The sequence below is a fragment of the Eurypyga helias genome, unplaced genomic scaffold (genome assembly GCF_000690775.1).
Source record: "Eurypyga helias isolate BGI_N326 unplaced genomic scaffold, ASM69077v1 scaffold42403, whole genome shotgun sequence".
Lineage (NCBI taxonomy): Eukaryota > Metazoa > Chordata > Aves > Eurypygiformes > Eurypygidae > Eurypyga > Eurypyga helias.
The window spans coordinates 269-16,406 of NW_010241323.1; the positions used below are offsets into that span (position 1 = coordinate 269).

At 42.0% G+C, this 16,138-nt stretch overlaps 1 protein-coding gene across 1 annotated transcript; it reads right to left on the reverse strand.

Moving 5' to 3' along the window:
* Nucleotides 1-605: 605 nt before the first annotated feature.
* Nucleotides 606-4,037, reverse strand: LOC104507439 (secreted frizzled-related protein 2-like). Its single transcript, XM_010148719.1, has 4 exons — nt 3,718-4,037; nt 2,984-3,153; nt 1,995-2,087; nt 606-916 (listed from the first exon to the last, which is right to left on the reverse strand). Exons 1-4 carry the CDS (start codon nt 4,002-4,004, stop codon nt 606-608), a joined length of 861 nt encoding a protein of 286 aa, XP_010147021.1. The 5' UTR covers nt 4,005-4,037.
* Nucleotides 4,038-16,138: the final 12,101 nt, after the last annotated feature.

A 16,138-nucleotide genomic window follows, 5' to 3' on the forward strand; every position in this document is an offset into this window, starting at 1 on the left:
AAACGTTCAAAATCTGCGTCTAGCCTGTGCCGTCAGGTGCTGCCACTGAGGCACCGTCAGCTCTGTCACTGTAAAATGAGGCCCAGTAACCAAATCTCGTGGCTGCGGCCAACCATCGGGTGTTGACATTCCTCACTCCCGTTTACTCCGCTGTGATTCCAGCTAAGGACACCAGGAGAGGGCCGCCTCCTTTAAAACTGCTCTAAGGGGAGAAAATGGAGTGGGTTACTGAAACATTAAGCAAGGGAAAGTTTAGGTAACTGGAGAAAGTGCCAGAGTGGGTGGTATAGAAAAATACATTAAAGGTAGTCAGCTGGATTAAAACATTTTATGCCAGTTTTTGCACATATGACATATTTCTTTTTTTTTTTTTTTTTTGGAAATAACTCCAAGAAACATTTATACATCATTGGCCAAGTTGAAACTTGACGTGAATCGCTGTAACACTACAGAAAGTAGGCCTGGTAACAATGGGTTTAAGTTCAACTTATACTACAACTTAAGGAAATTCAGACTTTACATTCCACTTATAATACATTCCTATTTACAAGATAGGTTTGGCCTGAGAAGTATAATCATCTTTTTACAAATAATATTATAAATATTTACAAGCATTTATGATATCTCCATTTCTGAGTGGCCAAAGTCAGCTGGGAGTCACTCCTCTGCCACCGATAAACCTGGTTTACTAAAACCATGCCCTCTTCAATATTCCCCACAAGGAGATACACCATGGGACGATGGGTCGGAGTCATCCTCTGCGTACACTTCTCATTGATAAGCAGCCACTGTTGTATCATACTCGGAGTTTCATAAGGCAAGAGTGAGCCCTGGGTAATGAATTCCACTTGACATTCAATGTTATACTCTTGGTTACCAAATACTGTTCTCTTCTTGGACAGCTTTACTTTCACTGCTAAAGGGGGAAAAAAAAAGAAAAAGGAAACACGTAAGTCACTCCATTTATCCAAATGCAGAAAGAAACACTACCAATGAAAGCAGGCTGATTCCTTAAAAATACCATCATAATTTATGTTGATAGGGTGGGGCAAATCCTTCTCCAGCAGAAATATGTATGTTAAAACATTTTTTAAAAATAAAGGTTACATAATAAAGATTTTTTTTTCCATGGAATTAGGCAACTAGGAAAAAATATTTTCACAAAAGTGAGTAATATATTTTTACCATCACCATGTATGTCAGACTTTTCGGATAATTGGACACTGTAAGCTGTTGGTGTTGCTCTTGCCCAAACAACTATCCTGAAAATAACTTTGTCCACATTAGGAATCCCTCAGTAAAAATAGCTAGTAATGCTTGCTGACACCAGTCTTTTTGATATTCCCTTTTCATTACAGGCATCTACCCACCCCACTTGATTCCACCAACACTTTTTTCTATGAGATGTCTCTATACTGCCTGAACTAAAGCCACCCAAAGTCACAGAGAGTCTCTGCACTGACATCAGGAAGTTTTTAGGGCAAACTCTATAAAGTATTGCCTGACACTCTAAGAATACAACACAAGGTGAGAAGTTCTTTTACTGATACTATTTTCTGAGTCTCCTTTTCAGTAAACTATGTATCAAGAAGACTCATGCGCACATGTAACAAGGACAAGCCATTCACTGGTAAAACACCGAAGCTTTACTCTAGGTGTAACCACTGACAAAAGGCAAACCTGCTTATTTGGCTGCTGTTGCCAGAAATATTTTCCTTGAAGAATGTTGTACTACAATGTAACCAACTAGACAAGAACAGAAGAGCTATTTGGTTGCAAACTAGATAGCTAAGAAATCCTTCACACAAAATAAATACTCCTTATATTTTGATTAGAAAGAACATATTCTGAAAAAACAGCCTCAAGCAGTAACCAAACCCTCAATCCTTTGAAATCCCAGCAGACGCTGTCACTTACTGTAATCCGAATTTTAAAGCTTGTTAGGAGGAGGGTTCTTAGTTTCTTTAATAGTAGCAGTATCAGGAAGGGCTTACCAAAGTTACTGTCACAGAAAACTTCAAGAACTCTCTTGTGCGTAAAGAATTCCTCCACTGCTGGGCAGGTCTGGCAGACAGGCTTTGGTAGGACTGGTAAGAAATAACAAAGTATCATTGTTATCTTTTAGAATCATTTGTTTTGATTTTCTGCTGTGAAAGATGAGAGCCCACTGTTTGGCCACAGGAATGACAAAGAAAATGCACGATTGGTCAGTGATGATGTAAAAGCCTACACACTTCTCTGAAAGACTGGCTAGGGATGAAAAGGAGTTTCATTTTCCATGTGCATTCAGTCCCTGTTCAGACTGACAAGCTCACTTATCAGCATCTAATACAGCAACAAATACAATAAATAAGCAATAAAACCAAATTACTGTTTTTAATACAGCTATGGTGGGCGGGAAGGTGGTTAGGTGGCTGATTCTGTCAGTGACTCGGGGTGCAGCTGCACTAGGATTGTCAATATATAAATTTAGGTGTGCTAGCAGCAACCAATTCCCACTGTTTTCTGCAGAAGTTCATAATCCTGAGTGCATTTGAAGATCTGAACATTAATGTCGTGATAACTCGGGTTTCCCTAAGGAAAACCAGATAATAAATCATCCCAACTTCTCTAAGCTGATCTGAGAACCAATTCATTGTATATGTAAATTTTTCCATGATGAGGGCCATTGGTAAGTCTATAGAGACCTCAAAATAAATCACCCTGGGTACAATAAGGCCCATAGCTTTGCAAAGGGGAGTCGCTCTCCTCCACCAGCAAAGTGTACACTATCTACACTTTATTTTTGTGAAGCGATGATGATTTACACCAGCTGAGGTCTTCTGCAACTTATACTGTAAGTACAAGCACTTGCCCCTGCCATCTGCATGAAGAGGGTAAACAGTACCATTTACAGACTATCTGGCAACAATATTCCTTGTATCTCCTTGATTCCCAGGACCACAGACTACGGCCACCCTTCCCTCTGCCATCTTCCAGCTACCTTTGTGCAAGTATTTGTATTCCTTAGTAAGAGATGCCAGGCACATGTCCTCGTCTGCAGGGAATCGGTCGCAGTCCAGACTGGCAGGCCAAGGGTGTCCGTGGCAGGCGAGCACGGGGGCACAGCTGTCACGGACAGCAACGCACATACTCCTGCAGGGGTGGATAAACCTGTCGCCAGAGGAAATACCAGACTGAATCAGTTAAACTCACTTGGTGACAGCAGAAACTATTGCAACAGTGATTTCTGTGGAGAGTGCATCATCTTCACTAACATTCTTCAATAATAGTAATAATAATAATAATAACAACAACAACAACAATAATAATAATAATACAATTCTAGAAGCAGCAGCTGTGCAAACTGTGCAGGTGGTCTGTATATGGACTGGACTGAGCCTACAGGATTTAGTCACAGTTTTTAAAATGCCTAATGACAACCTGATAAAAGCTTCAGCATAAGCCTGATTCTATTTGCAATAGGTGCTTAATTAACAAGAATAACATTTCAGCTGTAACAAAATAGAACATGATATCCTATGACCACAATATTAATTTTTCCAAGGCAAACTAAAGTTTAAGTGGAAAGTTTTCAGAACTTTTCTCTCCGATGAGTACAAAAAAGTTAAAACAGAATTATTTCAGAAAAAGTGGAGATCACCATTAGATTACAATAAACATACATTTCATTTGCTCCCTGTTCCAGCAAATAAAGTACTGTGCTGTGGTACTTACGTATCTAAACAGATGGGCGCAAACAGGGAGCACAGGAATGTCCTCACGTGAGGGTGGCAGTCTGTGTGCGCAAGGTGCTGCCAGCTGGTGGATTTTAGGATAACCTCTGCCATGCTTGTGTGTCCCATCAGGTTGGGAAGCCTCATTTCAGAGTATCCAATCTTGTGGCACATGTCCATCTCCTTGGGTATCACTACACATTTCGTGGATAATCCAATGTCAAAGCCTGTTGCCACTCTTAGGAAACCACTCAGAGCAAGAACAAGTATTTTTGCAGTCAAGAACATCTTCCTGTGACTCCTGGGCTGCTGAGCAGGGAGCTGTCAAACCCTCCAAGCACTGGGGCACACTGAAAACCTTGTGGCTTATATATCCCAAGAGCTTTAATGAACTGTTGGTTATCAACTGCTTATCAAATCACTCAAGACAAGACCAGATCTTATTGCCTGTTCAAGGAATTGTGACAACCAGGGAGGTGGAGACAAAGTATAGAAGTATGTTCCCTAAAGACACTGATTTGGTGTAGCCTTTTACATGTCCCACCGTGCCAGTTGCTCAGTGTGCTATATGGCATATTAAATTTTGACACCTAGAAGGTTTGATATGTGCATTCTAAAACAAATTAAGAGATCCCCCAGAAAAATGGTTGGGCAGACAAGCTGTCTCCTGGGGCTGCTGTGTCTCCTTTGTTTTCAGACACTGCTGACAGGGCAGAAAAAAACAGCCCAGATTGACTTATCAAGTGAAAATGTTTTGCTTGTGCTAATTGCCCATGTCTCTTCCACTGTTTTACAATGTAGAAGAGGTACTTGCTTTGGTTAAGAGCTGTAAAAGAGACAGCTTCCCCCTATTAACCACGTATTTTGTCTGGAAATTTGGATCCCTATCCTGTGACATGCTAAAGGTCCCAACTTCTATTGATTTTAATAGACACCCGAACATACAGAATTATTTTACTGATTGGATTATGTACCTATCAGGTGGCTACAGACCTCGCATCTTTTCATTATTCAGCTTCAACAGTGAGTTTAATATTGTAGGACTGTTGTGGCTATATTTACTCAGGGTGCAAAAGCAGTTACACGTATGGAGAAACATTTTTATTACTTCAAATAAACCTGACTACTCTTAAAATTGCTTAAATAATATAGCATTTTGCCTACTTATTAATAAAATATAATTACATTAAGCTATATGAAAGCAAATGATACCAGATGTACTTTTTTTGGCTTGTGGCACAAAAAATAGTATTAAATTTCTTAAGTTAAAAGTTAACAGAATTACTGACTGAGTACTATATTGCTGTTCTTAGTGTAGTACTGAAACACAGCTCTTCACTACAGGGAAGGTGGGGAATCAGTTAAGGTGGGTCTGAGTAATACGAAGTTTATCTATTATGAATGGAAAAGTCAGATTATTAGTTAGGAGTTGAAGATCTAAACAAAACATTTTGTGGGAATTTTTAATTTGATTTTTTTTAACTAGTTATGGGTGTTAATTTTTATATCCATTTCTTCTTGCATGATTTATTAGCAGAAATGTTTAGATATTAGTAATACACAGGTGGATCTACTGTATCCAGTATCTCGCTTGATTATTAGGCTGAAATCAGTATGTTCATAATAGTGTATCATCTAGCATTACTGATGCTTTACTAAAATACATTTTTCAGAAACAGCAGCTTTTTGTGCTTTTACCTAGATGTAGCACACTTAGACAATGTGTTACATATCATTTACATATTTGTACCTAAATGTTAGCTTATTAATCCTAGCATCTTTGGAACCAATGACAAACTCCCACTGATTCCTCCTTAGCTGGCTTTTTACTGTAAGCTACTGGGAAAATTATAGTATCTGTTTAAATAAGTCAGAAAAAAGTGACAGCATGCAAGGTTCCAGGAGCTAAAGACATATTTAAAGAATTGTCAGTTTTTCTTTTCATGATTTGTTGCCAGCTCTGTGTTTTTCCCAATAAATGTGGTTTTTCTGTATCTGTTGTCTCACTTCAAAGCAGAGGAACTGAACACCCAACTAGGCTGAAATAGCCCTGATGGTAGCATCCCTTTGCCAGGTGCTCCACGTGTTCCAGAAGAAGTCAGAGCGCCCTACAGAAACTCAGTAAAAATCCCATTTTTGCTAAATCTATGCTGGTATCCCTGGGCGGCCACACTTTCATATGGCTGCTCTTGCTACCGTTTTGCAAAGACCAGTCCGTGGTGCTGCCAAGGGGGCTTGCTCTGCACCTTCCCACCCTGAGTGCCTTGCAAACTGCCCCGTGCTTGGTTTTGCCTGTTCCCGAGACCAGGCGTGCTGACTTGTGACAAGGCAGGTCTGATTTTGAGAGCTCCCTCTGGGCCACCACCGGCGGAGAGAACAGAGACCGGCATAACGAGAGCACATGAGATGAAGATGATCTAATAAGAGCTAATACTTCTCCTGGCAAACTTGGTCTCCATAGGAACGGGCTTAGACATAAATAATTGCATGTCTCTGAGTCAGTTTCCTACCGGGGCATCGTGGGGGTAGGTCTTTATGAGCCACTGCAGAGCTGTACCTTAAAGTTTCTTTTAGCCTCAGATATGTCTCAAAGGAGGTCAGCTACCTTTTGATGCTTTGCTTTTGGTGAGCATCATCGTTTTTGTAATGCTAAAGAAAATACTCCTCCGCGTGGCAACAGTGGCAACTCTGAGGGCTGAAGGCCTGACCAGGCAGGAGTGTTAAGGCCCCAGCGGGTCAGGAAGAAGCTGCACACTACTGCTTGGCCAGGTGTGGCACGGTGCTTCAGTGGGGAGCCTGGAGGATTCAAGGGTGGGGAGGAAACCCCGTGGTTTTGCCATCAGAAGAATGACAAGCCACCTGCTTTGCTTCTGCCCCTTCTAGTTTTCTTGCTGTTTGGACTGAAGTAGCCTTTCACCCAGGGAATAGCAAAACTCAGCGCATTTGTCAGGAATGACAAAGTTCACTTGAGGCCTGAAGAACCACCACCAGCTCCAAGAACAAAATGTGCCCAAATGCCTTTGCTGGACACCTATGACTGCACTGGGTTTAAGGCTGGATCTGAAGCCAGAGTATTATCCATAATTCAGTCATTTTTGCTAGCCACCTTCTGTCAGGGGAGAGCGTCATTCATGGGAGCTTGTGATTCCTCTCTCTTCCAACACTCACTGGGTTCAAGATGTTAGCTGGGTCAAATTCCTGACCCTGTGCCATCTTCAGTGTCATCATTTACTAAGGAATTTACCAATTTGATAAATTTTCGCTATGCTCACAAGCCACTTTTTAAGCAAGGGAAAGACTTCGGCTGTGCTTCTGTTTAGGCTTAATTATTTTGATGTTCTTCATGAGCAGATGCTACCTTGAAACTTGGTTCGACAGCAAGTCAGTATCATTTATCATTTTTAGCAGGAGTCTTGCAGAACAGCTATTAAAAAGGAACATGCAGAGTAGATTGCCATTGTGTGGAGAGTGCTTCAGGTCAGTCAGGTGTTGGCTCCTCTGCAGCACCTGCCTTGCTGTGCCATATTATTTTCCTTTTTTTGCAAACACTCAGCTGCTCATTGACATGGCGTGGAAAAAAATGTCAGGCAAATATACACACAGCTTGCTTTGGGAACACAGCAAACTGTGATTTATTGTGGCACACCAGCTACACATTCAAATTGCACAAAAGCTGGTGGGGGCACAGTATATCTAATCATAGTGATATATGTGCGTAGAGGTTGCTTGAATTAAGGCTGTTTAAAATTATAAATAAAAGATTAGTTTAGCAAACTATCACAAGAATTGCAGTGTCCACGTACATTTTGAGAGGGCAGCATAAAAAACAAGAGCTGAGGGGTTAGAGAGATTTCCATCTTGAAATTTGGAGTGCAGCTAATGCTCTTTGGGACTTCTGATGAAAGCTGTGTGGTTTTTCCCTTAGCCACGGGCTGTATTTATTGTTCCTGGATATGAGCAACGGTCACCTGCTGATGGACCCTGATAGCAGGAACAGCGGCTGGAAGCTTGCTCCCTGCCCACCTCTGTGCCGTCTCCTTTGACTGTTACCAGGGAGACAGACAGAGATTAACCAGGAGCCACCCATCAGACCCCGGTAAGAAATGGGGCTGAGTTTTTCTTCAAAGAAAGAAGGCGTTTGAGAGCAAATCAGCAGATGTAGGGATTTTTAGTTTTAATCTAAACATTTGTTGCAATATTTGGCTGGAGTCATTTTTATCTGGAGCCTAACTGCAGAGATGCAAGGCTCTCAGACAAGGATCAAAGCTTGTAACTGTGCACCCCGAGTCACAAAAGGAGGCTGTGAAGAGGCAGTCCTCCCTCTGATGACATCTTTGCTGGACCAACATCCGTATTCTGAGAGGCAGGATTTATCTCATAACATTTCCTTTGTCTTATGGAAAAAAAAAAAAAGAAACAGTTAGGCCACATATGGTATCTGCAAAACAGTGGAGGAAGAGTCATAAATGGTTTTGAAAAGGCATCATTTATTTATTTGTCACAACGGCTTTAGCGTTACTTTAATTTTTAAAGGAGAGAAATGTTTTTCCTTGTAAATCTGTAATGCAAATGGTTAAAAGCTCTGGTATGCTGAGCCCTGGCCTTATTGCTGTCGATTGATGAACTGAGAGGAAAGTTTGGTTTAATAGTGAAAGTTGATGCTTTGGGTGACCCTAACTTAGTATCTGACTCTGCCACGAGTTTACTATTGAAGCTTTATCCCTGCTGGATTGTACTCCTCCATACAGACTGGCCTGGTTAACAGTGCCAGGGCGATGCTGGAAGTTAAATGCATTCGAGTATGGAGCGTTCAGATGCTACAAGAGCAAGGCATGTGAATATCCACACAGATTCCAACAGCATCACCTAAAGGCACAAGATTGCTGAATACTATACAAAAATTGGGTAAGGAGCATTTCCTAAGTAGGCCAAGTAAATCAGGACTGGAAAAAGGGCACAGGAAGATTAGATGACTTGCTAATCAGCTAGCAGCTAAGGTGGGCAGACAACTCTGACCGTCGTCCTCACAATATTCATTGACCCGCTCAGGTTTTGGATCTCCTGTCCACCAATTCTTTTGGCACTGCAGAGCAGTAAAAGTCACATGAAGAGATTTTAAAAGAAGAACTGAAATTCTGTACTGACTTCGAGGTGGCACGCTCAGAAAACTGCACTCGGTTCATATCCTGTGTGCTGCATGGCAGGGCCTTGCGGTGAACGCCAAATTGGTTAAATGCTGTGTGGAGATGTTTGCTTTCAAGGTGCCTGAAAGGCGAAGGGCTGGCATGGTTATCATTAACAAAGAGGAATTTTGCTCTTCAATCATAAGCAGTGTGGCAGGCTCAATAATGTTTTTTTTGCTCCAGGGGTAAGCAAATTCCAAATGATGGCTTTCAGGTGGGAGCAAAATACAGTCTGTCTGAATTCAGGGGTTTTCACTTTTGATCATGTACCAGATGAGCACCTTCCACAAAGAGCCAGTAGTAGTAGATGCTCTGCCCTCTCCCCCTCAGGTAAAAAATTAAACTTCTTAGAGTTTTGTTATTTTGCTTGGTATTGGTTTGCTGGTTTGGCTAATACTGCCTATTTTTGTTTTTAGTTTTTAGTCAATTTTATTGGGTTTCAATTTAACTTTGCTCTGATTTAATTTTGTGGAAGAAGGAACATTTGAGAAATGAAGTTTCACGTATTTCAGGCACAACCTTGCTCTGCAGAAAAACACCTGTTTATTTTAGACTTTTCTTTTTTTCCCCCCTCCCTCAGTCTTTTGGCAACTGGGCTGATGCGGGTTTTCCCTCTACAGATTTCTACCATAACTGAGTCCCCTCTCATGCATTGTCTGTCACAAGCAGCTCCAAATTTGAAAAAAAGCGAGGTCAAACGGAGAGTTCACCAAATTTTTTCCCAAACCTTTGTGAACAAAAGGGAGTACAAGTAGACCCAAGAGTGTTTCATAAGGAGGCAGGAGACCAGCTGTTTGGGCTACAAGTAAACAGCAAGTACATACCAACTATTTGTAGTCCATCGCAAAAGTAAACAGGGTCATCCCCGCCATTCTCTCTTTGTCTGTGGCCTGTAGTCAGCTACTGATCATCAAGATAAGACCCAAAGGCATCAAGTCTTGAAAATTATGTCTGGCTTCTGGCTGTCACTGGAGATAGCTCTATCAGTTAAGCAAGTAAAACCGTGGGTGAGTGCTCCGCTGACTCCAGCATGCCTGGAGCTCACCCCTTTTAAGTCACTTGGTGGTATTTTGCATCTAACTTCTATGTATCCTGGCCACCCCCAGGAAAGGCTCTCAGCATCTGACGTTGTAACAGCGCATGGCAGGCCAGGCTCGCTTGGCTTCAACGCCGTCGGAATCAGCGGGCCTGAAGCCTCTGTTTAAAAGTCAAACTTCAACCTGAATGCTTTGCTGAATAAGCAAAATTAAATAACGTCTGTAAGGTTTCTCAAATGAATAAATGTGCTTCAAATCTCTGAATTAGATGTTGTGGCCAAATCTTCTCTAAGCAAAATTCCCTCTGGCATTAGCATGAGTTTTTTCTTGAATAATGATGGTAAAATGTAATCTCTTTCCAGGCATTGAAAATGTATTTCAATCTAAACTATTAAAACAACTGTTCCTGTTGCAAATGTTTTTGGTTAACTGAGATTAAAACTAAGATTTGTCAAGAAACAGTCAGAGTTACACCCTGGAGTTTCAGATTCTGGTCATCACAGCAGCTTTTTTTTGGTTATAAATTTCTGTCTGAGCCATGACTCATTGCTTTTAAGGGTGTATACCTTTCAAAATTTCAAAAAGAAAAAAAAATATTTTCTGGATAAGTCCTAGCCTTTAAGTTTTTATGTCACCATAGTTCTGGGAAGAGATTTTTTTTTTCTAAAAGCATTTGCAATTTTTTTTCATTCAAATACACATATGCATACTAAACTTTGGGTGGCTTAATTAAAACAAATAGCTGTGTCCTGAACTCCGGTGTGTTTATAGCCAATATTCAAAAGCAGTTTTGGGCCTCACAGAAAAGAAAAAATATTTTTAATTGTGGCAATTACAAATTACTTACAAGACTAACTGCTTCACAAATGAGTGTGTCCATTCATAAGCGCATGGTAAATCGTTTTTACCTGTCTGCTATGTAAATATTTGGCAGGAATAGATCTTTTCTCTTGTTACTTGAGCTCTGTGACCAAAGGGTAACGTTACCTCACTGAAGGTGTGAATATTCTAGTGGAAGGTGTCCCTGCCCATGGCAGGGGGGTTGGAACTAGATGGTCGTTAAGGTCCCTTCCAACCCAGACAATTCTATGATTCTATAATCTCTATTTTTTTTCACTGTCCCTATTTGAGATATTCCCTTACACAAATCTTCTAGAAAAGGATGACCACAAATACCAGCCTTTTGGAGCCCTTAATGCACTTCCTTACTCCACCAAAAGACACACTCGCTATTACAGCTGTCGTTAACTTACTTTTCTTCAGTATTTCTCATATATCAAGTAACCCAAACATTTCTCAGGGTTTGATGAATGAATCCACGGGCCTTTTGTGTAACCTGTTTCAATTCCACGTGTTCCCAAATCACATGTCTGTGTGAGGAGTAAAGAAGGTGAGAGAGAGCAGGAGCACGGCACTGTGGCAGGCGACTGGCAGGACTACGCCGGGTGTTAGTCAGATCATCATGGGAAGCTCTAGACATCAAAGGTGATAATCGCTTCACAGGCACGACTTTTGTTTGAATCAAACCTTTATGATTTCCTCTATGTTGTCACACAGGGATGGTACCCCTATACATAGTCTTCTTGTCTATCTGAGAAGACATCTAGTAGAACAGTTATGTAAAAATAAGTTGCACATCTTGTACACTTACTATATCTATCTATATTCACCCTAATGGGGTTACCTAGAGCCTTTTAATAACTCTGCAATGCTGGGCCCTCAAAATCTGCAAAACCCCAGCAATTGCTCCTACAGGGAGCATATTGCCATGATCATTCACACAACAGGCCTGAGAGCCAGATCAACCGCTTCATCCCCACCCCTCCGTTTTGTGGGACAGCCCCACTGGTATTCATGAGAGACTTGAAATCCTCTGCAAAGGGGGAGAATTCAATTAAAAAAAACCCCAAACAAATCAGTCTTTGAAGAGAAAGCAAGTCAGAATATGCTTTAAAAGAAATGGGGATGAAAATACACGTTTTCTCTTTCTTTGGGCCTTCAGACCCTCGGAGTTCAGATGTCAGGCCCCTTCCTTTTCATCGTGGCTTGTGTTGCACACATCGCCTCTGTTGAGATCAAAGATGTTTGCTTTCTATTACCCTATCTCGAAGAGAAGTTCACTGATAAAGAAGTCTCCACCCTAATGATTAAACCCTATTTGGATTTAAATACCTGGGCAGAGCTCCCACAGCCTGCCAGCCAGGATTAGAGGGTCCAGGAGTCCAGCGCCCATTTGCTGATCTGGATGCAGACCGTGGTGGCCTGCCTGTGAAATGTTATGTCATTTGGCTTTCACAGCCCTCTGCCATCATCCCTGGGCAACCATTTTCTTCCAGTGGCACTGCCGGGAAATGAAACAGAGATGAATCCACCCTAAATAGCTATACAACAAACAGCAAGAGCTGAATAAATAAGGAAAACCTATAAAGCAATGATTCAGAAATGGCTCAAAATCAAACAGTACCTAAACAATCTTTAAAGCTGTGGTTTACTTCTAATCAGTTTATGAAGCCCAGGGAGGGAGAACCAGAGAAATAATTAAATTTAAGGTTAATCAGGAGACACTGATTTTTTTTTTTTTTTTTTTTAGGAATCATTTTCATTCTCTAAATAGCATTAAGGGTTTCATGCTGGTTGCAGTGACCAAAGATTGATAACTATATCCACAGGAGGCTCTTTTCATTATGGAAACCACAGAGGCACAAATAGTTTAGAGGGGAAGGTATTTTGAAATTAGACTCAGGAGCATCCAGAGACAAAAGATTTGTGATTGCAGCTTTAGTTTCAGACCTTAAAAGGAGCATGTTTGCCTGACAGCTCCTTTACCTTTTTTCCCCTAGTTACGTCTGTCTGATAAAATCTATCACCACTCCCCAAAAGCCTTGCCTTGTTATAGCTACATCTCTGCTACAGCATTACTACTGTTAAATGTACTACGGCAGGAGAGACTTTTTTGTTTGGAGAGAGAGAAAAATATTTTTAGAAAATACATCCAGAGAGTGTAACCTGAGCACTCGGTAGTGTAGGTAAAGTCTCTGCATTTATTTTATTCTCCTATTCTCTTTTTTTTTTTTTTTTTAACAATTGGATCATATTCTGCCATCCTTCCTTATGCTGAGTAGTATTTTTCTTCCTGATATTCTATGAAAATGAAACAGAAGAAGTGGCATTATTGACAGGCTGATCCTGTACCCAAGGAAGACAATGACAGTTGCCATAAACCATGATTAAATCCTGAAAGCCAAGATTCTGCTGCTACGCTTGTGCTGAGTGTGACAACACACCCTATTGATGTCAGTGCAGTTCTCACAGCATACCTTGCTGTGAGCAAGATTGGCAAAGGTAGCCAACATAAAGAGGCTGCCCCTTCCACTCTTTTTTGGTGAATTATCTTTCAGGAGGTTATATAAAAACGTTTGGTTTGGAAACATAATATTAAAAAAGGATTCAATATGGAAGGTACTTTGCTCTGCCATATGGTTGACTGGGTAAAACATTCTCATCCTAATATCTTGGCTTCAGCAAAGGGAACAAACAACTTCTCTCCCTGTGCTTACTGGAGTCCTTACACAGCCATTTCCCCCCCTGCACTCTGGTGGGAGAAGCCAGCTTGGGTCTGTGCCCACATGCCTGAGAACATTCACTTGCCTATTTTTTTTTTTGAGGATAAGCGGCATTTGATTTACTTGGTAAGAACACTGCTTGAGCAGATAAACCTAACACAGAAAAATGAGGGGAAATACTGCTTTAAATTCTGTCTCCTTCCAAGCTTTCATTTTTCTCCTTTCCAAGAGGAAAAGACCATTTCTGATACGGGCTCTTCATAAGCAGCCTTACTGACATGCCCCTGTTTTTTAAGGCCTAACATTCCTGGACAAGAAGAAACAGTCGTCTTTAAACCTACTAATTGATAACAAAAGATGCATGAAGCAGGTGATTATGTCACATGATCATATTAGAGAAGAATTTATTAATCCCGAGGGAACCCTTAGGCATCCTCTGGTATGAATTCAGCACATGAAGGCAAGTCAATCTGTGAGGCACAGCAATGCTCTCTGCTTGCTCAGCTCGGCTCTTCTGCCTTTCGTGAGCATTTTCTCATGGGAGGTCATGCTTAGCCCACTGCTGAGATCTGAGGTTACAGCACAAAATGAATTTTCCCTTTAGATAAATAAGTCGTATGTCGAAGTGCTTTAATGGTGCCAAACACGAGCGATGGCAAGCAATTCAAAAACTGGTGGGAGACATGCAGCAAGTTCATAACATATATCAAATCCAGGTGATCAAAGCCACTAATCCAGCCATAAAGCATAAAAGGCTACAAAATCTATTGAGAAACTTAAGGAAAAGTAATTAACATTCTGTTTTAGAGATTATATATTAGCGACAGTAATTATAATTATAGTGTGCTCTTTGTGAAGACAATCCCACTCATTTTAGAGTCTCCAGACAGCCACTTGTTTACACATGGCCATAGTTTCACACCTGTTCTGGTAATTCAGCAACCTTCATGTAAAGCATTACCAGAGTGTTTGGAAACCCTAAGGGGAGTCATGTTTAAAGCCTGTAACATGACATGGGACCCCGAGTTTATTTGTACCCCTGGTGACTTAGCTCTCCCGCTCTGCCAGCAGGCAGGTCTCGATCTCAGCATTCACAGTATTCTCACTGCTGTGGCTTTACCTCTCTGATGAGTCTGATTGTTAATTTAAGACATTAGTAATGCCTTCGGAAAATCCTCCTGTATTGTCTTTTCTTTGTTTAAAGGAAATCTATGCTCCCTTGCAGTTATTTTCCTTCCTATCTCATCATTACCTTTTGCACAAATGCATCATGTATGAAAAACTTTATTAGGACAAATTATGTTATCATGACACTTACTTGGTCCAAATCCTGTCAATAACAAATGTGAGACTCACAGCAACAGTAGATTTGCCAAATGGCAGGGAAAATACATATTATTTCCATTTTATTTTGGAGCATTACCAATAAATCTTTTCAACTTGACCCTCATTTAATGTAAACCACCCTATCCAGGTCAGGGCAGAAGGCGAGGGGCAGACGGGGACAGGGCCAGCCCCTGGCGTGGGGCAGCTCCCTGGAGATGGGGACAGGCGAGGCTGGGACATCAGCCCACGGGTGGTGGTGGCTCAGTGGGACGCATGGCCAGGCACATAGCTGCGGTGGGGTGGGAGCTGCAGCTGGGAGTGGCTCCTCCAGGGCTGGGTTTGGCCCCATGACCTCTGGCTGCCTCTCCCCAGGGTCACCATGGGGAACAGGCCACCCTTGGCCGCACTGGCTCTGAGCTGGCCTCCAGCCCCAGCAGCTAAACCTCTGGGACACCCCAGACATGCTTTCACAACCCTTACAGCGGAGCTCACCAGCACGCTTTCCTAAACTACTACTTCTCAAAGGCTGCATTTTTAGTATTTTATGGCTTGAGGACAAGAGCACAAAGAGATTACAGTCATACACGCCCATCAGCTTGGGGTGAGCACAATTTTCCAGGTACTGTTGGCTCTGTAGCCATGTTTGTGCTAGTAAATTAACCACGCCTGGAGCAGTTTACTGGATCTAAGAAATCCAGCTGGCAAGAAACGGCACAAGTCCGCACCATGAAAGCCTCTTACCCTTCAGAGCCAGCTGATGGCACCCCATTGCCTGTTAGGAGCACCACCCGGCCACCGCCAGCTCCTCAGCTGTGCAGAGGGAGTTGCAGGAAGGCCACAGGGGCCCCAGGCCAAAACTATATTAGCCATTTAACAGAGCTGGCAACTGAAGCTCCGCACCTGGAAACACTCCCAGCCCTGGGGAGCCTGCTAGCACAGAGCCCACGTGTCCAACACACAGCGCCCACTGGCTTGCATGTGCAAGCCCAGAGCTCTCCCCGCTTGCAGCAGGCGCTGAGGTCTCCAGCCAACCAGTCAGAACACAAGGAACAGTCAAGGGCAGCTTTGACATATGTGAGGAGAGGGATCTATAGCTTCTACAGAGGGATCATTTTGGATACCACAACGATAAGACAGTGCTTTCATGTCCTGCACTCCCCCTTGTCTTAGTGATCACATAGTTGCACCTTCTGGAAGAGCTGGGGGGCAGGAGCTGTAATCTCTTCAGTAAGAGCATCCTAACACATTCCTAGAGAAGACTTAATCATTACCCTCAACAACACCACAAGACAGATGGACTGCTTGATGGATAA

Bases quoted from the DNA above. Each gene is read 5' to 3' on its own strand.
- LOC104507439 (XM_010148719.1), bottom strand. From the start codon at position 4,004: ATGTTCTTGACTGCAAAAATACTTGTTCTTGCTCTGAGTGGTTTCCTA. The intron at 3,154-3,717 runs GTAAGTACCACA...CTCTGGCGACAG, and splicing joins GCGCCCATCTGTTTAGATAC to GTTTATCCACCCCTGCAGGA. The intron at 917-1,994 runs GTAAGCCCTTCC...TTCCCCCTTTAG, and splicing joins TTTCTGTGACAGTAACTTTG to CAGTGAAAGTAAAGCTGTCC.